Source organism: Vitis vinifera, chromosome 5 (assembly GCF_030704535.1).
Source record: "Vitis vinifera cultivar Pinot Noir 40024 chromosome 5, ASM3070453v1".
NCBI classification, from domain to species: Eukaryota; Viridiplantae; Streptophyta; class Magnoliopsida; order Vitales; family Vitaceae; genus Vitis; species Vitis vinifera.
In genome coordinates, this window is record NC_081809.1 from 15,147,810 (window position 1) to 15,169,548 (window position 21,739).

Consider the following 21,739-nt stretch of genomic DNA (forward strand, 5'->3'; position numbering starts at 1 on the left):
AACACACACACACAAAAAGAAGACATGTTATATGTCATCTAATATACAAAATATCAAATACAGAAGAGAAAAAATATATATAAAAGATGCTTGCAACTCATGTTTAAGCATGTAACACAACCAATTCATTTTCAGTCAACAAATGAACGAAAACAGAATTATCCTTCTATTTCTGTAGAACACAGCATTTTGAGTCATGATAAATTGATGGAGTAGCTTACCTGCTTTAGGTAGCATATGACTCCAACATTTACCAGATCCCCGACATCACTTTCTGTACTTTGTGACAGCTTTTCTCCTTCTATCCATTGTGTGGTGAGAACCTTTCTCGAAGTATATTTCTCATAGGTTTTTGGTACAACAACCTGATATACTGTGACTTATTATGAGGCACAACATATTCTCAAGGAAAATAAGAAAAAGAGAGAACAAAATTCTAGTAGAAAATAAAGTAAACTTTTAACTTTACATTTATTTTGTGATTTTATTTAATTTTTTTTCTTTTTAAATTATAAAATATTTCTAATTTTTAATATATATAAAATTCTACTTTAATTAGTTCAATTATCTCTTTTTTTAACTATAAGACACTTATAATAAAAAATTAATTAATTAACTTTTTAATAAAAATCTAAAATATATAAATGAATAAATTTATATGAGTTGGATCATAAACACGTCATGTCAATAAACATAATTAACCAAATGAGCTAAACAAATTATAAATGGATATGATTAACTATTAAATGGATTAAACAAGTTAAATAAATTGAGCATCCAAATCCAAAAAAGTCTTCATTTATTAAACTGGGTTATACAGATTTATACGATTACTACATAAACACAATTGTACTCTACCCATACCCGCTTTGTGTCTTGTCAAGTCGTGCTCATGGATCATATCAGATTTATCACTTTAATGTTCCCACAAGCCAAATTCATGTTGAAATCATGGAAATCTAGGACTATCCTAGAAGCTCGAGCCCTCACTTGGTTGCTAGTTAATAAGAAATTTAATAATAATGATCTAAGCACCAGCACGAGTAGGCCAAACAAGCAACAGAATGTGCCCTCGCCTTTACCTGGTCATCTTGTTGTCTATTTTGCATTCAAGTTATGGTAAAGATTGTTTCTTAGCTATAAGGGGAGGGCATTGCAAATGGAAAATTTGAAGCTACCATGAATGTAAAATAGGTTATCTTGAGAGGGATGCTGAATCTTTAAAGACGGGAAGAGTCCATGAAAGAGTATATGTTATCTTGTGAGCCTCTTAATACATGTCATCTAGAAGTTTAGTGGTATGATCTTGCTAGACAAAGAATCAACTTCTTGTTCTCACAAAAGCATATCGTGGTTGAAGTTGGGGTAGGTCCAACTTGCCCAACCCAAGGTTCAAGTTGACATAGGTAGGGTTTGAACAAGTTAAGCGTCTAAATAAGTTTGGATCATACTCGAGTTAGAAAATACTATTATTTTTAATTATATTACTTATTATTTTATTTAAGATATACAAATATAAAAAGAGAGTAAGGAAAAAAATTATATTTTATTTTATAGCTTTTAAACATATTTAAATTTTAACCTTTTTATAGTTTATGACTTAAAGTTTATAATTTTGAAATAGTTGTTTCATTTATTTGGAGACTTCTTTCTCAACTTTCTATTCTGAGATGGAAACATTTAGTCTATGATATTTTTGTAGTAGGGGGAAGGAAAAAAAATTGATAAGTTAAAGGGTTGACCACCAAGAATATTGATAAGCAATGGGAACCCAAGTTGCCTGCAGGCCTGGAGTGGGTTGAGACTACTAAGATTAGGTTAGACACAGGCTGAAGGTAGGTTTTGCAGGTTAACATTCTAACCTGCCAAGTTGTAGCCTTATCAACTGAGACCTTAAATCTCAACTTTGATGGTACTCCTTAGGTGATACAAGTAAAATGGGTATTGCCAGCCTCTTAGAGACCCTAGGGATTAGGGATAGGATGATCAAGGCTTTCTCAAAACTATCTATATATGTAGTTTCCCATTCACTTAAGGACCTAGATTGGCAAACTAGGAAACTAATAGGCTTGCCAAAAGATGAGTCCCCCCTTCTTTGTTCGCTTTGTTGGGAACCACAAACACCCTTGAGATTATCTAACATTGATGTTGTCACCACATTCATCTTTGCCTTTAATAATAATTTTAGGACAGGTACTTCTCTCTATTATAAAATAATACTATTCTTGTTTTTTAAAGAAAAGTACCCAAAAGAGTATGAAAAGAGGGTTTATTTTCAGTCAAATCTTTCTTCTTAGCCTTATCTAATCAATCAACTTAAGTCCTCTTTTATCCCACAAATTTCATAAGGAAATCAAAAGCTCTATCAAAAGTCAAGGCATCTGCTTGGGTAGTGGTCAACAGGAAGGTTAACATCAACAACTTGCTTCAAGTGAGAAGGCTTTTTAAAGCCCTCAATCTGGATGTTACCCTCTATGCATGGGCAGTGGAGAATCGATAGATCACCTTGTTTTACATTATCCAACAACTTTGGAGTTATGGCACAAGCTATTCAGTCTTGCTAGTTTGGCTTGGGTTCATTCCTCCTATAAGAGTTAGTGACATGTTGACCATTTCTTTTAGAGGTTTTGGGAAAACATCTAGAGGCAATGTGCTATGGTCAATCACTTGTCTTTCATTAATCTGGATAGTATGAATGGAAAGAAATGAAAGAATCTTTGAGGACAAGTGGAGGTCTACCAAAAAATATGAGATCTAGTTTATTTCTATTCGTCTTTTTGAGCATCTACTACTCCAAGACATTCCACTCAACATAATTCAACTTGATTGGAGGTTGACATGTAGATCCAAAGGTTAAAATAACAATATTGAGTTGTTTTGATGTTTATTGAGGAGTATTTCTTTTCCATTGTTTTGATTAGGTTTTTTAAAGTAGTGAGGGATTTCTCATCCTTATTTTCTGTTTTTATTTTTAATAAAAATGTGTTTATTTTTAATAAAAAAAACTACAAATTAAACACCAAGTTGTGATATCTAGTGATGTTGTGATTGTTAAAAAGTCAAATTGACAATTAGGATGTGTAAACAATAGGACCTGGTTAAATAATTACAAGAAAATCTACTGGACAGTCACCTTAGGTTGTTGACTGTTTAAATAAAGGAGGAACATAGAGAAAAGAAATGCTACAAATCTAGAAAACCCTGATTCTATGTTCTACCAGGGCCTTGTATTTTTTAAAACTTGTTGAGTGTGACCTCTATATTTTTTAATTTTGAAGTGTACCTCTAAGTGGTTAGTTTCTAATTAAGTTACACAAGATGATAATTTTACAGGCAAACTTGGTATCCAAAAGCAACAGCAACTGTCCCAAAAGAACCAGGACTGATAAAACTACAGAAAAACGATGATCACTCACCTGTGGAAGGTCCTTCCTCATCATTTCAGCAAAGTGTGTCCCATTTTCACCCTCATTAACATAATCAAGCTCCTCAAAGAAACGGGCTGCCCATTCATCAACCAAGCCAACCACATCAACAGAGATCTGAAACAAAAAGCAGTAAGGACAGAATCAGGACCCATAAAGAGACCATAATCATCATCATAGTAACCACTTAAAAGCAACAAGTGTAACAATTAATAAAGAGAAAAGTGATTGCAGATTAATTTAGCAAAACATTACCTGAGGAAACTTCCGGAGAACTAACCCCAAGTTTCGTATGACGAACAAATCAACTGTCACAGTCTCAAGAACGAAAGGCCTCTGCACTTTAACAGCCACCAAATCCCCATTTTCTTTTAGTCGGCCCTTATATACCTGTCCAAGAGATGCTGCCCACAGATTTTCCAAAGGAAGAATATAACTAATGAACTTCAGAAACAGCAAAGGAAAGCCAGATTTTGTTCTAATTAAACCTTGGAAACTAATTAAACAAATAAATGCCTGCTCATTATCATAAGCAAAGGGACTCAATGAAAACTAAATGCTATGGAAATTAAGCAATAAGAGATTACTACCAGCAGCAATTGGGGAAGAAGTAAGCTCAGAATATATTTTATGCCATGGTCGGCCAAGCTCTTCTTCAATTAGAGCCATAGCTACATCATCAGGAAATGAAGGGACCTTCAAGGACCAACAAGGAAGTCAGCTATGAAAAAGAATTGAATTAAAATTATAAGCATGATGACAAGAAAAAATTGCAATTCAACTAATTTACCCAGTAGAATAATTATTGTACAAATTTAAGGTGAGCAAACACACACTTAATAGAGATAGCTAATAGAAGACCATGAAACAGGGAATTCAACTACAGAGAAGGACAAGTTAAAGCGTAAGGACGACAAGAAGAAAAAACACAACTCACTCATTAGAATAATTACTAGGCAAATTTAAGGTGAAATTAGTAAAGGATACCTTTTTCTATGTAAGCAAAATTAAAAAAGGCTACTCTCTTGCAAAATTCAATTTATATTGATATATTCTACAAACTGATTGGGCTACTAAAGCGAATGGAGCTACTATAGAGAGGCACTACCACATCAAAATTCTGTAGGTTTCAGATAACACTTGGGGCGGAGATTACAAGGAAAGTCAAAGACAAACATAGTTTAACTTTTTATGCACATTCTTAGTTCAAAAGAAGCCATTTGGGATGGTAAGGCATTCAAGTTTAAGGAAAAAGCAAAACAAACTGAGAAGTTAAAATGGGGTTTGACCAACAGTAATCTTGTATGAGAAGTTCACAAATGGGAGGATCTCAAATTCAGAGGAAAATTTAAGAATTTAGGAAAGCAAGCTTACTCTGTTTTCTTTAGTTGTTGGACATGGAGCATTTTACAGTGCTCTTGAATAGTAACACCCCCCTCTCTCCCACACACACAAAAAATTTTATTGATAATGGTGCCATGAAAATTCTTATGGTGACATCTTCATAGAACTGATGGAAGCTTTAGTTCTATCTTCTTAGTTGTAGGCAGTGGAGCCTTTTATAGTGTTCCTGAATAACTCCATTAATTTCCATATGAGATGAAAACTTTTATGTGTGAAATGTGTCTAGTAAGATGCTAGGGCATCCTCCAACCCTCTTTTTTTGGCCAATACTGGTCAGGTACATGAAAATCCCTCTTTAAGAGAACCCAATACAAGCCATCAAAGAACTCCATGGAGAGATCAACAGGTGATGGCCATCCTGGAGGAACATTAACTCTTCTCTTGATGAATAATCATTTTCTTTTACACAAGGCATCCCTCTGCATTTGGAGTTGAAGTACAAGAACCCCTTCAGCATCCACATTTTGTGGGAAGTTCAAGCATTTGGACATTTACCTAAGACATGAGCAGCTATGTCGCAGATACGTGATACTGACCTATACAAATGGCCTATACAGGCGAAAGTATGCAGATGGCATTAAGGGGAAAAGTATGCAGCAATGTGATACTGTAAGATGCATGCAAATGGCCTATACATGGGGAAAGTATTTGGCAGGAGTAGCTATCTGGTGCATTCATCTAGATGTAAAAAACACTTGTGCGATGTGTAGACCCGACATTTTGTCCCTTTAGCACATGCCTTGGACATTCTTTCAGAATTTCATAGTAGTTCCCTGGTGGCCCATTATGTGACTTGTCTGCTCTGAGCCACCTTGAAGACTTTAGTTGAGGAGTTTATTTGACCCCTTGCTGTGACCTTGGCCGCCCTTTGAGTTTAGATTAGGCTTTGCTTAGGTGAACTTTAGTCAGATTCCACTTAGTTCGCCCTAAGACACTTAGGCACTTTTAGACTCACTTTTTGCATGGTACACATGGTCGCATGGCTTGCTTAGTTTGTATGGTTTGCATGTGCTTGTTTTATTTACTTATTTACTTATACTTTCACTCATCCTTTTTTTTAGAAAATTGCATGGGATTGAATGTTTTATTTTATTTATTTACCTTTTTTACTTTATTTTTATTTTTATTTTATGTATGTATATATATATTGTGAGATCTCTAACCCATATTTTTATTTTGTTTTATTTTTTGTTTTATCGTTTTACAAGGAAATTCAGGTTGTCTATTGGTTTCACTAAGGCACGTGCACTCAAAGAAGGCAAGCAAAATATTTTTGGGGGGAAAATGGGATCGATTTGGTTGCATACGTATGAAAGGAGGAGATTCTACGTCAGACAAAGAGTAAACTTTCCAAAATGCAAAGGACACAAAAAGGAAGGAAAAAGGAAGAAAGGAAAGGGATGATTCTTTGAGCATATTGAGTTTCTGGAGGCTGATATATATTCGTAAAAAGGAGGATTCGAAAAAAGCAGGAGGATTTTTATTGTTTTCGTGCAAAGAAGGAGAAGGGAGGGTTCACTGGTTTTTGAAGGCATTGGAGAGGAACGATAGCTAGGAAACCAAGCGATTGCAGTCCAAATTCTCCAAGTATGCTTCTTGCTACTCTTTAGATTCTCACTTATATTCAATTCCTCATTCTAGTTATTTCTGAAAATTCGACGTTTTGTTGATTGGTGTAGATGATAGGGGCCACAAGTTGTTTTGTTGAAATTGATGGTTTACCTATTTACTTGGTTTTGGTTTTTATTCTTTTAATGCCCTTGATTTCCATCTGAAATAATTTGTGTATGGACCCATATTTGAGTTTGTTGCCAAAAAAATCATGCCCTGTTTCTGTCCCAAAATCTTATTGCTCCCTTGTTCTTAGCCCATGGATTAACACTTGAAATGAGGCTATTCACATTCGCTAATTGGCCTCTTCTGCTCTTTCTTCTCCTAGGCTTTACTATGTTTTTACCTATGTTCTTTGTCCCTTTCCTTACACAAGGCCGTCCAGTCCTTGTCTATGTATTTGGGTATACATTGGGGGAATGACAAATGTGTTGCTTTGAGGGATAAGATGTATAACAATTGCAATATGTTCAATGTACTCCTAGTGGTTCCGTTTCTATGTTTCCATGAATCCCGTTGCAGCTTGTCCAGTCAAATAAGGTTCTATGTTAATGGACTAAAGCCCAGATACTGGATGGTTGACTCCAAGATGTTGCAGTGGGTTAGTGAGGAAGATTCCAGATTTACCAAAGGCTTGATGAAAATATAAACTTTGTGATCCCTAAAGGCAGTAATAAACTAGGAATCTGCATGATAGGCAATGGTCAAGACTTGATTTGACATCCAGGAGGACTGCGAAGAGCACAAACTTGCGCCTAACCAGAATCGGATATGCTCATGCCTTCTTCTCAGAACTTGCAGACTATGCAACAGGATTCGCCTTCTTGCTTTCGCATTCGCTGTTCGATCTAATGGTGCCCATGATGAGCAGCTCATGGACAACAGCGCCACAGCAGTTTTCCTGTTTAAAGAATTTGGGAGGTGCGGAGCTTTTGGCAAAGAGACTGCATACAGAAGAGTACGGGATTGTGGGTTTTTTTAAGGGTGCTTGGGTCTACTACTTACATTTCAGCAGACTCTACAGGATCCTAAAACTCTCATGCTATGATTGTCATGACCGAAATTGGCCTTAATGGCTTTAGTTAGTTTTTTTTGCTTTGCATGAATTGGGGCCTTCCTGATGCCTTCTATCTTCAGTAGTGGCTGGAATACTTCCTCCTCCTTCAAAAGCATATGCATATGTTCTTAATGGTCTCGGTGCCATTTGTCTCAAAGGCTTAAAGGAAGTGGAGGAAGCTTCAGCATTGCGGTTCCTTGTAAACAATGAAGGAGACTTTTGCTTTCTCGGCTAATTTGGTGGAAAAGCTTTTGCTGTATTCTCATTAAGAAGTACTGGTGTCAACATAATTCTTGAAATTGTGGATAGGATTGCTTCAACAGGGGATGATGGTGTGAGGCCATCAGTTTTTGGCTACAGGGGAATTAGTGATGAGCGGTTCATCCAACTTTGCATCTTCCATGTGATGGTTTTGGTTCACAGAACAGTCAGGGACTGAAGTTCTACTGAAGCCTCTGCCACAGCCCAATGATGCCCAATCCTCCGAAAGAATGTCTATTGCTTTGCACAGAACTATGATCTACAGAAGGCCCTGCTCAGCATCACCCAGTTCCACTGGCACTTACCCTCTGCTTCTCTCTTAGGGATCATTTGAAGAAAGCTTTGACTGATTTCAGCATTGCTTCGGGCTTCTTGTTGGATCCTAGGAATTATTCATTCACCTTTCCTTGTTGAATTCCTGCTATTTCTTGCAGCCTCCAAAGACAATCATTGGGAAACTGCACTGCTTGTAGAATTCGGAAATGATAACTAAGATGTTTTGGGAGATATCAGATGTGTATGACATCAAGTCCTACTGTAGATCGCTCTCTTTAAAAATGCCGAGACGGCAAAGTTATTGATTTCATTAATGGCATTTCTATTGGGCAGGCCAGATTCCTATAATCCTGTTCTGGTGAATCGCTTACATGGATGTGGTATGGTTCAGTCATTCAACAACTTTTTATGGCTACCAGAGCCCCTGCTTCACCTATGGAAATTGATGATGGGAATGCAAAGCGGGATGGAAAGGATGAAACTGATCATTCATGAGTTTACAGTCCTTTAGCTAGCTATGGAGGGATGCCGAGATATCCGTAAAAATCCTCCAGTTCATGGTGCAAAAAGTGGTATTTCCAGTTTGGTCAAACCTACAATTTGCTGCTTGTATCTATGATTCCATTACGAAAATCACTTGGCACATCTATTCTGGAATTTGAAGGGGAAAACATCAAAGGCAATGCAGGTGCTTGGGTAACTGGTCCTCCTCCAAGTAAGGTAGGCTATTGCATTAATTGAAGGGATGGGTTTCTGAGATTTAGAGTGGAAGAAGCTCTATAGCAATTTGGAGTAAACAGCATGAAGTTGAAAATAGGGTGGTTGTTTTCCCACCAAAAGAAAACTCACGGAAATGATTAACTTGCCGTATACTTACCCTGTCACATAGGAACTTTGAATTCGATACAAAAGGGAATTTGAGGTTGAAAAAATCTACAGCTTTAGTAGGTGAACTGTAGGATGAGGGTGTCTTGACATTTGATATACGTGCTGGAGTCTTGTTTGGCTTGATCAGACTGCAGATCCCAAAGAAAGCGCAGAGTGCTCTCGAAGTCAGTCAGGAGCATATGAAAATCACTGCACCACTGGAAGACTACGTTGCCTACGATCTTATTAAGCATGTTACCTATCTTTCCCACACAGCGGAAGGTTCTAGTGCAGCATTGATGAGTTATACAAGCAAGTTGATTTTGAGAAAGATGACAGCAAGAGTCGCGGTTCCTCGAGAAGAGATTTTGTTATTATGCTATGGGTGGTGAGCAAGCAGGATGATGCACCTGACCCTGTGATCTATCACATACAGGTTTTGTTCCTTTGTCCAGCCAAGAGACCAACTGCTTAAGAATTCTGAAACTGTTATGGGATCCGTAGAGCTATTGGTGGGGAAATGGATCCTCTTCCCATTCCTTTTAAGGGAGCTTCTGTAAAAGCACAGAAAATTTTGAAAAGCAGAGGAGAAAATCATAGGAGAGGTTCAACTGTCAGTAAACAAGTAGAAACTATGTGGCAAAGCTGATAATCATGGGTTTCAGAGCATGAACACTAATCCCAGGTCAGAGATATTGGAATAAGGTCTTTGCTAGAGTCTGAAAATGGTTAGAGTCACAGCACTGCTACTGTTATTAGTTTTGGGAGGAACATTAATGAGCCGCTGAAGCATGCAATTTTGAACTCCTATGCTCACACTAATTCCAGAGAGAAACTTGCTGCCATGATATTTCCATTCTTCCGAAACACCAAAGACCAAAACTAAGCAGACTGATTCAAAATCTGGGAAGAAAGCTCCCAAAACCTCTGCCACTCCTCAAGTGCAAAGCACCAAAACCAAGACAAGACACTGTTTATTGACAATCTGAGAGGATGTCGAGTGCATTTCACCACAAATCATAAGAGCTTAAAGAATGAGAAGTACAAAGAGGAACCTCGCTCAGTTTGAAGTGGTGAATGGCGCTCAAAAGAAAGCAACAGTAAAGCTGAACCCAAGAATTGATTTACAGGGAATGGCAGAAGAAACAAGCCTGATGAATTCCAACACCCAGCTTTTAGCAGAACCATAAGAGCCTGGTCAGTTCCTGTGCCAGTTCCACTGCTCAAACGCCTTCCTTGCTCTCTCTCGAACCTCATTTCCCCAATATCAACCGCTGATGCAGAAACTGAGATTCTTGATTACCTTTCCAAAACCTCCTCTAAGGAATTTCACCTTGCTAACCATACTGATGCTAACAACTAGGCATTAGACCAATGGTGCTAAAACAGTGAACATTTTAACAAAGGTGAACCCTGGGACTAAGCCGACTGAATGTACTGTTGACTTCAGCATTAGAAACTAAAGAAGACATCTTAAGTACTTCCAATAGCTACACCACTGCTGGAGAATCATTATGGAGATCCTTCCCCTGCAATGAAATCTGTCCTGATGCTTTGCCAATAGTAAGGTCTTATGCTTACAAACCTACACAACCAATCAGCACTGATTTTAAAAAGAAGCCTTCTCGGATAAAGGGCTCAACTTTCACTCCAGATTGGTCTACTCTCAATGGGTAACAGCAAATTTTCTTGCTATCGATCGGCTGCTGCAGGTGGATCAAAGAAATTGATTGCAGAACTTGCAGAACAGTTGAAGAAGGATGATGTCAGTGGTCAGCAGACATCTATAACCATTGATGATGATAAGCTGAACAAACTGCAGGCCACACTGAGATTATCTCCAAAGCATATAGATACGCATGAGCAGAAGAGACTTATTGAGATTGCTTGTAATTGTATCAGGAACTGGTTTCCTTCTGAAATGATGCATACTGTTCTACAGCCATGCCCTGCTCTTACCAGAACTCATTCCATCGCTGTTAATTTTCTTGATGAGAGAGACTTACCCATGCTTCTGTCTTTGCCAACAAGTAGCCTTTTTTCTGGGTTTGACAATGTTGCTGCTACTATAATCCGACATGTCCTTGAAGATCCTCAAATTCTACAGCAAGCAATGGAATCTGAAATACAACACAGTCTTGTGGCTGCTGCTAACAGGCATTCCAATGGAAGGGTCAAATCAACTCAAAGCAGAGCTTACTCATCTGAAGTTCAAAATAGGATATTTAAAATCTGCTCTTGATGTCAAGATCAGATACCACAAAGAATATATTCAGAGCACAGTGCAGCCTGTAAGTACTTATGAGCATGCAGAGCACGTGAAATCTGGACCTGGTTCAAGACAAGCTGACCTACAGGCGGAACTAGAGAAAATGAAGGCCGAGATTGAAGAGTTGAAGGCAAACTTGATAGAAAAAGAAATTGAATTTCAGGGTATTTCAGAGGAAAATGAGGGATAGTTTGAGGCTTTTGGATACAGAAAACATGGAGGATCTTGCTAAAGTGATAGCAGCAGCGGAGTATCATCCATTTCAATATAATCTGTTGGCATACAGCAGCTCAAGAAGTTCCATTCAGTTAATTGACTTGCGGCAACCAGCAGCATGTGATCATAAAGCAAGGATATAACGACATGGAGAGTCCAAACGGCTCTAAGTCAGCTTGACTGAGATTGTCTCATCCATCACAGACTTTGAGTTAGCATCTGATGAAAGGCATCAGGATCTTCACCTCATTCTTCAACCGATACATGTATGGATAGTAGGCTTCAGACCATCACTGATTTTTTGTCCGAAAAGATGCTAGTTGGGCAACAGCTCTGGAAGGAGGGGAATTCCCACAGGCTCCAGAAAGTGAGAAGCTGATTCTCATGATGATAAAACAGTAGAAAAGGAGTTTAGTATGGAACTCACAACAGATAGAGGAGCACAGAAACTCGGATGCTGAAATCCAGAGAGGAATTATGAGAAAATGGATGAATTAGTAAGAGTCTTGAAGGCCAAAAGCTGGAGAATAAGTAATAACACAGTGAACATGGGCTCGAAAGCGAATATAGCCGGTTTCTTTCCAGACTACCAGCAATCTGCAGAGGTCTCCTCATGAATCCGTTTCAGCAATACAGTCTCAAATGCATTCCCAGGCTCTACTCCTATACAGGCCCTTGGTACACATTACCCTCCTCCTCCTGATCCTTATTCTTTTCCTAGTGACCTTACTTGTTTTAAATCGGATATTCAAAATCTCATTTCCATCAAAGCAATTCCTCTTTTCTAATCTCACCCTTGGGAGATTCTAGGTTGATAAAACTCAGTTTAAAAAACCGTTGCTGCCATATTTCGTTCAGGCATCAATTTTTGTTATTTTCTTGGGTTTTTCAACCATTTTCTTGTTTTCTTTTAAGCATGAACAAACTTCATGCTTCCAAATAATGGAACTCATTGAACCAATTCATGCAAAAGTAATTTGGACCATGGTGGGGGGTCTGACATTTTTTATATCTCCTTTGACATTGATTCTGATAAGATGATTGTTTGATGATTGATTTCAATCACTCTCTATGATATATATGAGTTTGCTTTACACCTGTTATTGAGCTAACCTTGTTTCTCCATGAAGCGTTGATGCTTGCTAACTAGATATGCTCTTTCTATCCTTTGATTTCGAAATTCCATGAACATATATGTTATTGAGGACTATATCCATATTTGACTCTATCTTTGATTGCCATGATGCATTGTTTGATTATTTTTTATAAAAATGCACGTCGTGTGTCAATATTTCTGAACTAACTTTGATGTTTTATGATAACGCTTAAGAAGTAGTCTAGGTACACACCCTAACTCTTCTTTATGATTGTGATTTGATTTCTTATTTTGACATGCTAGTTTTGAAGTTACCTTAGTCTATCTAAATATCCATAATTAACTGATTAATTGTCACATTTCCCTTGACTTAACCAATAGAGAACGCTTTAGGGCTTAGAGGGGTGCTACCTCTTTGAGGTACCTTCCTGATAAGTAACCTAATCCCCAGACCAAGACTCACATTTTTCAAGACATGCTTTTCCAAACCTATGGAGTCACTTCTTTAGGGTTTTCTTTCTTTTTTTATTTTCCCTTCTAAGCTAAAATAAAATAAATGGCAACTCCAACTTTTCCAAAACTAATTTTTCACCAACAAAAACAAGTCTCACCATTGAGTGGGGACGCATGTGAAAGATGCGGGTCCACAAATGCTAGTGGAGAACTATATTGTCAACATGGCATTAAGTCCCAGACAAGTGGTGCTTTAAGATTAGCCAAGTAAAAAAGGTGCCAGCATCAATGGAATTAGGTATGCAAAGTCTACAAAATAGGACATTGACAAGCTTGATGTTTAGATGTGGATTCAATTACATCCTGTCTACTAGAGATCAAAGAAAAGAATCACATTTCATTTTTAGTTAATGCTATATATCAAAGAAAAATTAAATTTATGACAAAATGAATTTAAGATAATTATTGTGCATATTTAGAGCAAAAAAAGTAAAAGATGATAATTCCTAAGCTTTCTGTCATAGAACTTCAACCACAGTAGCACATGTGTAAGTAAAGAAAAAATTAGAAACATCAAGACTTAGAAAGATTGATTTGTTTTTTCCTATATTGACCTCGTATAGTTGATGGTAATCAAGAGACTACTTCCCCCAACCTCTCTTTCTCTCTCTTTTTATTGTCCTTAAGGTTTAGCTTCTCTATTTCTTTATTTCCCTCCCATCACAAACATCCCTACTAATAGGCTATTGAAGTTTTTATTTTTTTCTCCTTTCCTTGAGGCCTAGCTTCTCCATTTCTTTATTTCCCTCTCATGATAAGCATCTCTATTAACAGGTCATTGAAATAACCTACTATAATTATGACATGATTTCTACTGCATTGCACTTTTGGCCTCATGGGATAACCTATTAGCTTGGTTACAAGTTTATATAAGATAATTGCTAAGGTCTTATCAGGGCATTTATGTAAAGTTCTTCATGCAACAATCTCTGGCTCTCAAGGAGCCTTTGTCAAAGGGAGACACATTATGGATGCTGTGTTGATAGCCAATGAAGTGGTGGCTGAGAAAAAAAGGTCAGGGGAGGAAGGGGTAGTCTTCAAAATCGATTTTGAGAAGGCCTATGATCACGTGGATTGGGGCTTTTTAAATCATGTGCTACAAAGGAAGGGGTTGAGCCAGAAATGGAGATCTTGGATAAGGGGTTGTTTGTCTTTATCAAGCTTTGCAATCCTAGTTAATGGGAATGCAAAGGGTTGGGTTAAGGCCTCTAGAGGTTTGAGACAAGGAGACCCCCTTTCTCCTTTCTTTTTTACTTTAGTGGCAGATGTTCTAAGTAGGTTGATGATCAGAGCAGAGGAAACCAGGCTAACTGAGGGTTTCTTTGATAGGACTAGAGAGTCTTTGTTACAGTTTGCAGATCACACCATCTTTTTCTCTAAAGCCTCTATGGAACATCTTCAAAACCTCAAGATTATCCTTTTGGTTTTTGGGCAAGTTTCTGGTTTAAAAATCAACTTAGAAAAAAGCACCATTTCAGGTATTAACACTAGGCAGGAGCCGTTGTCTAGTTTGGCCTTGGTTTTGGATTATAGAGTGTCAGAGTGGCCTTTTTCTTATCTAGGCCTTCCACTGGGAAGGAACCCAAAGACAATAGGCTTTTGGGATCCGGTGGTTGAGAGAATTTCGAGGAGGTTGGATGGTTGGAAAAAGACCTTTTTGTCATTGGGAAGGAGGATTACTTTAATTCAGTCTTGTCTGTCTCACATCCCTAGCTACTTCCTCTCCCTCTTTAAAATCCCAGCATCAATAGCTTCAAAGATTGAGAAGATGCAAAGGGATTTTATTTGGTCTGGGGCGGGGGAAGGGAAGAAAGATCATCTTATCAGATGGGATGTTGTTAGTAGACCAAAGGAGTTGGGAGGTTTGGGTTTTGGGAAGACTTCTCTGAGAAATATTGCTCTCTTAGGGAAATGGCTTTGGAGGTTCCCTAGAGAAAGGAGTGGTCTTTGGCATAAGGTTATTACGAGTATATATGGGACACATCCTAATGGATGGGACGCCAACATGGTGGTTAGATGGTCACACAGATGTCCTTGGAAGGCTATTGCTCAAGTTTTCCAGGTTTTTTCCCCTTTTGTCCGCCTAGTGGTGGGCAATGGGGAGATAATTCGTTTTTGGGAAGATCTTTAGTGCGGTAACCAAACTTTGTGCTCTCAATTTGCTGATTTTTATAGAGTTATTTCTGTGAAAAACCTCACTGTCTCAAATGTCCTTGGCAATTCCTTTCCACTGTCTTGGAATTTTAATTTTCGTCGCAATCTTACTGATTCAGAAATTGATCTCCTTCAGAGATTAATGTCCTCCCTTAGTTCTATGTTTTTCTCTCCTTCTTTGGCAAATTCAAGAGCGTGGTCTTTGTCATCGTCAGGCTTGTTTTCAGTGAAATCTTTTTTTTTTTACCTTGTCAAAAGTCTCAAATCCTATCTTGTTCCTTCCGGCCAAGTTTTTGTGGAGTTCAAAAGCCCTTTCAAAGGTTAAGGCCAGCTTGGTTACTAGCACATGGGAAGGTAAACACCAATGATAAGTTGCAATTGAGAAGACCCTACAAATCCCTCTGTCCTCAATGGTGCATTCTTTGCAAAGGAAATGGATAGTCGATTGACCACCTTTTTCTTCATTGTCCTATTACCATTGGACTCTGGCACAAGTTGTTCAATCTAGCAGGGTTGGTTTGGGTCCCTCCAAGGAGTTTTGAGGACATGTTGGTTATTGCTTTTAAAGGCTTGGGGAATTCATTAAGAGGCAAGACACTTTGGCAAATCTCTTGCCTTACTTTGATATGGATGGTGTGGCAAGAGAGAAACAATAGGATTTTTTAGGATAAGGGGAGAACGGAAGAGATGTTATGGGATTTGATTCGGTTCTATTCTTCTCTATGGGCTTCTTGTACTGCAACTTTTAGAGGAGTTCCTCTAAGTGTTTTACAACTCAACTGGATTACGGTTTGCGCTTCAAAAGTTTGAAGAATGTTGGGGTTTATCTTTGTTTTTAGATTTCTATTATTGGGAGTTTTCTCTTTTGTTCAGTTTGTGTAGGAAGGACCTCTCATCCTTCCCTGGGTTTCTTCTCTTTCTTTTGTTTCTTTTCTTTCTCCTGTTTCTTTTCTTCTACTAATTTATTTCTCTTCGTTTCTGATTAAAAAAAAAAAAAAAAAGATTATTAGGAGAAGAAAACCTTCCCCCTGATCTCTATTTAGATCCTACTGAATTTTAAAACTATAATATTGGTTTTCCGTTTCTAGGAGAGTTTTTCATATGGATACTATAAAAAAATAAAATAAAATAAAAAGCTTGAATAAATTTAATAATGCTAACATAAGATAGAGAACATTAAGAAAACCCAATCACTTTACCTTATCACAAAGTTTTTGCAACTCAGTCATTGCCACAGGGGATAGTATATCTGGTCGAATACTCAATGCTTGCCCAAGTTTTATATATGCTGGACCCAAAGATGTTACAATCTCTCTCAATTCAATTGCCCGAGCAACTTCATTCTAATTTTAAAAGAACAAATAAATGAATTAAGGCAGAATTCGTACTGCAATTTAAAGATTAGGCATCACCAAGGGTATACAGGAAGATGGCTAACTCAAACTTTGCGACAGTTAATGCAACATTAGTGAAGGAGATTCATGTTCACCTAACATGGAGTGATTTTGCTAGTAGCAGGAGTTAGAGGGAGTAACAATAGAACCATTCAAAATGAAATAAATGCTATTCAAAGATAAGGCAAGAGCTTGAAATAGCAAAAAATATAATATAACCATTCACAAAAAATATAAGGCAAGTTGCTTCTATATGTTGTCTAGCTGCATAACTAAGAAATAAGGACATGTAAAAATACTTCCATAGGGAGTAATTTTTCATGTAGTAAGTGCAAGAAGGAGCAAACATATAACCATTCACATGAATAAATACCATTCAAATATAATAGAGATTGCTTCTATATGTTGTCTAGGTGCATAACTATCAACAACAGACAAAAAAACATCCAGTTTGAGTGATCTTTCAGGAGGCAACTAAAAGAAGGGGCAAATACAACAATTTATATGTAATTCTACTTAATGGTATGGTAAGAAGATTCTATAGTCAACTAAGAATCAAGGGCATTGACATACAGATATGTGCAACACAGACAAACAGCAAGCATGCAAGGAGAGCAGTGGTATTGGTGGTCCAGTTGTTGGTTGGAGTGTAATATGGAGAAGGAACAAACAAAAATATGCACAGGAATAATGATCAGTCTATATACACACACAAACAGCAAGCAGGCAAGGAGAGTAGTTGTGATGGCAGTCAGGTTGTTGGTTGAAGTGTGTATTACCTAGAATTGCAATCTCCTCCTCAATTTTTTTCTTTTTTTTGTTTTTTTTTTTTTTTTTTTTTGATAGGTAAAAAGGGATTGTATTAAACAAAAAAGAGGTATAAGCGACATATACAAAGTAGACAAAAGACCAAAAAAAAAAAAAGGCACAAAGACACAAAAGCCAGCAATCGTGCCCTACAAAGAGTCTAACCAATCTAGAAAGTTTAACAATGACAAAGAACCATCCCTAATATACAATCTAATCATGTCCCAAAAAATATACAAGAAATAATTTTTAATTGTTTGGTTCATGCTTTCATAATTATCAAAAGCTTTCCTATTTCTCTCCCTTCATAAGGTCCACAACATAGCAACCTTCCAAGCATTTTTTTTCTCTTTTTACCAACGAAGGACCCATACTAGTTCAAAAGAACCCCTCTAATTGAAGAGTGCATCACCCACTAGACACCAAAAAGCGCAAAAATCAACTGGCCACAAAATTTGAACTTTCAAACAACGAATGAGAATAAGGTCACCCATTTTTTCTTCCACACACAAGTAGCATTTATTAGGAATCCTCCAACCCCTCCTTTTAAGTTAATCTAGAGTCAAAATCTTAGCCCAAGTTGCTTTCCAAGCAAAGAAGCTAATTTTCAATGGAAAATTCCATATTATGTCACAAGGAAACAGCTCTGTTCTCCTATTTGTCAAATAATAATAGAAGACTTGACTAAAAAAGTACCATTCTTTGCAGGCAAACATACCATAACATCGTCAATCTCCAAAGTAATGGAGTGTGTATACAACCTCCCAAAAAAAGCTTCTACCTCCTCTAATTCCCAATCATGCAACTAACTGCCTTGTAAACCTAGAACTCCAACTACCATCATCCCAAAGGTCACCCACTCAAGCATCTTTTGAAGTAGCTATAGAATCAAGCTCCAGAAACAATTCCCTTAAAGACGTGTCATCACACCACTTGTCTTTCCAAAACCTCACCCTATTCCTAAACCCAACCTTAAACACCCCCATACCCTTCTCTCACTTCTTTAGTGCGCCACCCCCTTTCATCTTGCCCATACTTTCCTACAATTATCCGTTTCCAAAGAGGATTCCTTTCACTTACAAATCTCCAAGGCAATTTTCCCTAAAGAAACTTATTAGAAAGCTATCCATTTCAGCCATCTTAGGTAATGACACCCCTTTGTCTTGGGATCTTATTTTCCATCTAAATCTAACCAATGTAAATTAAGGATCTTGAAAGACTAATGTCTTTACTTTCCCATGTACATTTGTCTCCTTTTGTTCCAGATGTGAAAGCTTGGGTACCTTCTTCTTCAAGAGTATTTTCAGTAAAATCTTTTTTCTTAACTTTGTCCAATTTATCAAATTTAGTTCCTTTTCACTCAGCTAATTTTTTGTGGAAATCATGAGTCCCTTCTAAGGTCATGGTCTTTGTCTGGTTAGTGACATATAAGAAGGTAAATACCAATGACATGCTACAATTGAGAAGGTCTTTCAAAGCCTTATGCCATGATTGGTGCATCCTTTGTAGGAGGAGTAGAGAGACGATTGGTTATCTCTTCCCACATTGTCCAATTACTATGGGATTATGGCATAGGATATTCTCACATGTTGGGATGATGTGGGTTCAGCCAAGTAGTATTCATGATATGATGGTTATTTCTTTCAAGTGCTTTGGAGACTCTACTAGAGGCAAGACTCTTTGGAAGATCGTTTGTCTCACTTCATTGTGGGTTGTGTGGAGAGAAGGGAATGTTAGGAATTTCAAGGATACTTGGAAGACATTGGAGATGATGTGGGACTTGCTTCATTTCTATGTTTCTTTTTGGGCTTATTATACTAAGGTTTTTAAACCCTATCCTTTGAGTGTAATTCAACTTAGTTGGGTTTTGATATGTACACCCTAGGGTTGGGCCTATAAGGTGAGGCTCCTAGATGAGCCTCAGGAGATGTAATACTTGTATAGGCTTTTTTGTTCCTTTTGTATAGCCCTCCTTGTATAGTGGAGGTTTCTTCATGTCTTTTGATCAGGTTTGTATATCATGGGAAGAATTTTTCATCCTTCTCATGTTTTTATTTACTTTTAATCAATACCTTTGTTGTTTCTGATAAAAAAAAAATTAAATAAAAAAAAAAAATAGAACAAAAGAGAGAAAAAAGAAAGAATGGCATGAAACCAACATCAATGCAGTTATGAACCTAGAGCATTACAACAATAAAACAGCAAAGTGGTTCTATTCCATATAGAAGGTTGAATCATGAAGGTAAATAGCAAATTTCAGAGGGATTCGAAAATAACATTTTTTAAGAAAAGAAAAATATTGAAAATGAAAGGAGAGGGAGGGGAAGGACTCTGAGCAGTCAAAAGCAATAAAATATATATTTCCACCATATCAAACAACTAATATTCTACTATTTGTCTAGTTAAGTGAAAGGATATCAAATGACAAAAGGACCTTACTATAAGTACTCGAAACAGACTAGAAAATATATTTTTCCCACCATATCAAAATCACTGATGTTCTACCATAATCTAACCATAATTCAAACAATTAAAAAAATAAAAATAAAAACAAAAATGAAAGGAAAGAAAAGAAACAACATCTCAAAGATAATAAAAATTTTACCTCCTTGACCTTCTTATTTATTAAATCCCAGGCAAGATGTGAAAGAAAACCCCCAGCAACAGAGAGTAACTGGACAATACGAGTGGCAACTGCTCGAGGCCTTCTTCCCCAGTATGCAGCTATACTAGCAGGATCATACACCAAGGGCAAAAACTCACTGCTTTCATCTACCTGAAGGAGAACAAAACTGCACATAACATCACAAGCTAACATGAAATGATCCACAGCCATTCACAGTAAAACACCTTGTTTAAACTTTGTGCATCCATTCATTATTAGCATGCTATTTTCCTTTTAACTTTTATAACTTGTAAGCACAAAAACTGATGGGTTTTCCAGTGCCATATCTTGCATGTACTTCTGTCAGCCATCAAATAATACCTCAGACTTATGCAAATAGAATAAGGAGATGATGGATCACATTAGCCAACAAAAGGCATACAAAAAGATTAGATTAGCCATGTCATATACCTCAACTAGCCGAAGCTGAACATTCTCATCAGCAAACTGTGAATCCCGTAAATTTTGACCCCTAAGACCTCTCATAAGTATAGCCACTTGTTCATTCTCTTCCATCTGAGCTCTTACTTTTTTAATCTCTTTTGAAACATCTCCAATTCTCTGTCACTCCAACAAAATCAATCAATTATTAAATCCAACAATGATTATAGGTTGGGTAATCAAACAATCAATTTATATACACAGTTCATAATCCGTCCGGTTGCTCAAAAAAATGTAGAAAATGGAAGAAATCATAACTTTGTCTAAGAAATTTCTTTATTGTTTGACACTGCTGAGTAGATTTTCAGTGATCGGAAACCAAAACAATGAAAATATAGGACCCATAATTTATTTTTTTTGTTCTTGTCCTGCATTTTCTTAGCTACCATATGGACGTCTGAACTAATTTAAACTGGAAAATACATCCCGTTCTTCAGTTCCCGAGAAAACAGACAAGAAAAACAAAAACAAACCCGAAACATTTCCGAGTCTCATATTTCAAGAACGTGTCGCAGTTTCTTTCTTAATTTTCCTAAATTTCCCAACAACCGAATGGGCCATAAAACCAAAAACGAAAAAAAAACAAAAGAAACAAACAAAAACCGTTAACAAAGAACTAATCAAAACATTCATCATCCAAACAGAAATAGCTACTACCGTCGAAACGCCATTGACAGGCGGAGATCTAGAAGACCCATTGACGACCCCCCGCCTCGGAGACGATCCAGAAGATTCTGTTTGGTTAGGCTTGGGGTCGGTGGCCACGGCCCGAACCACGCCGTTTGGTCGCCGAAACGCAACTATTCCAGAAGGCATAGCTCTCTTCTTGGAAGCGGCGGGGCAGGTGCGACGAAGAGGCTCGATTCCGCAGTACACGAGCTGCGACGCCGTCGCCGTTGCTGCTGCGTCCATGGAAGAATCAGAGGCCACTAGAGTGAGATGTGCAAGATTGTAGAGAGAGAAATAAACTGTAGCCTGTACGATGTAACAATGGGGCTGTGAAGATGACTCTGCGTGGTGTGGGTGGTCCGGTCCGTATAAAATTATATAATTAATAAAATAAATAAAAGTGGACGTGAGAGGGACACGTGGCTTGTTTGTGTTAGTCTAGGGAAGGTGAACACCCACGTCTTTCATGCTGCTGAGAAGTGTGAACCGTGAGTGTCTGTACCACAACTTTTTCCCGACGCTTATTTTTCATTTTATAAACTATTATATTTTGGGATAATTTCATTATCTCCTTGGTTAAATGTAACTTGTCACGTAAATTTAAAATTTCATTA

At 37.4% G+C, this 21,739-nt stretch overlaps 1 protein-coding gene and 1 long non-coding RNA gene across 4 annotated transcripts in view; both read right to left on the minus strand.

Annotated features, from left to right (window-relative positions):
• Nucleotides 1–21,486, minus strand: part of LOC100242787 (uncharacterized) — a 50,991-nt gene extending 29,505 nt beyond the window's left edge. For all 3 annotated transcript variants that reach the window (XR_009465703.1, XR_009465702.1, XM_010651955.3), the window contains exons 1-8: nucleotides 21,114–21,486; nucleotides 20,427–20,576; nucleotides 19,956–20,126; nucleotides 16,349–16,492; nucleotides 4,016–4,121; nucleotides 3,681–3,829; nucleotides 3,417–3,542; nucleotides 222–365 (exon numbers count right to left, since the gene is read on the minus strand). Coding sequence is in view for 1 of the 3 variants with exons in the window: in XM_010651955.3 (XP_010650257.1) it covers nucleotides 222–365; nucleotides 3,417–3,542; nucleotides 3,681–3,829; nucleotides 4,016–4,121; nucleotides 16,349–16,492; nucleotides 19,956–20,126; nucleotides 20,427–20,576; nucleotides 21,114–21,368 (1,245 nt within the window). In the remaining 2 variants the exon portion in view is untranslated. The remainder of the gene's footprint in view (nucleotides 1–221; nucleotides 366–3,416; nucleotides 3,543–3,680; nucleotides 3,830–4,015; nucleotides 4,122–16,348; nucleotides 16,493–19,955; nucleotides 20,127–20,426; nucleotides 20,577–21,113) is intronic.
• LOC132253813 (uncharacterized) lies at nucleotides 8,883–16,341 on the minus strand. The gene is made up of 2 exons (XR_009465704.1): nucleotides 9,161–16,341; nucleotides 8,883–9,050 (listed from the first exon to the last, which is right to left on the minus strand). It is a non-coding gene; the product is annotated as an uncharacterized LOC132253813 (long non-coding RNA).
• Nucleotides 21,487–21,739: the final 253 nt, after the last annotated feature.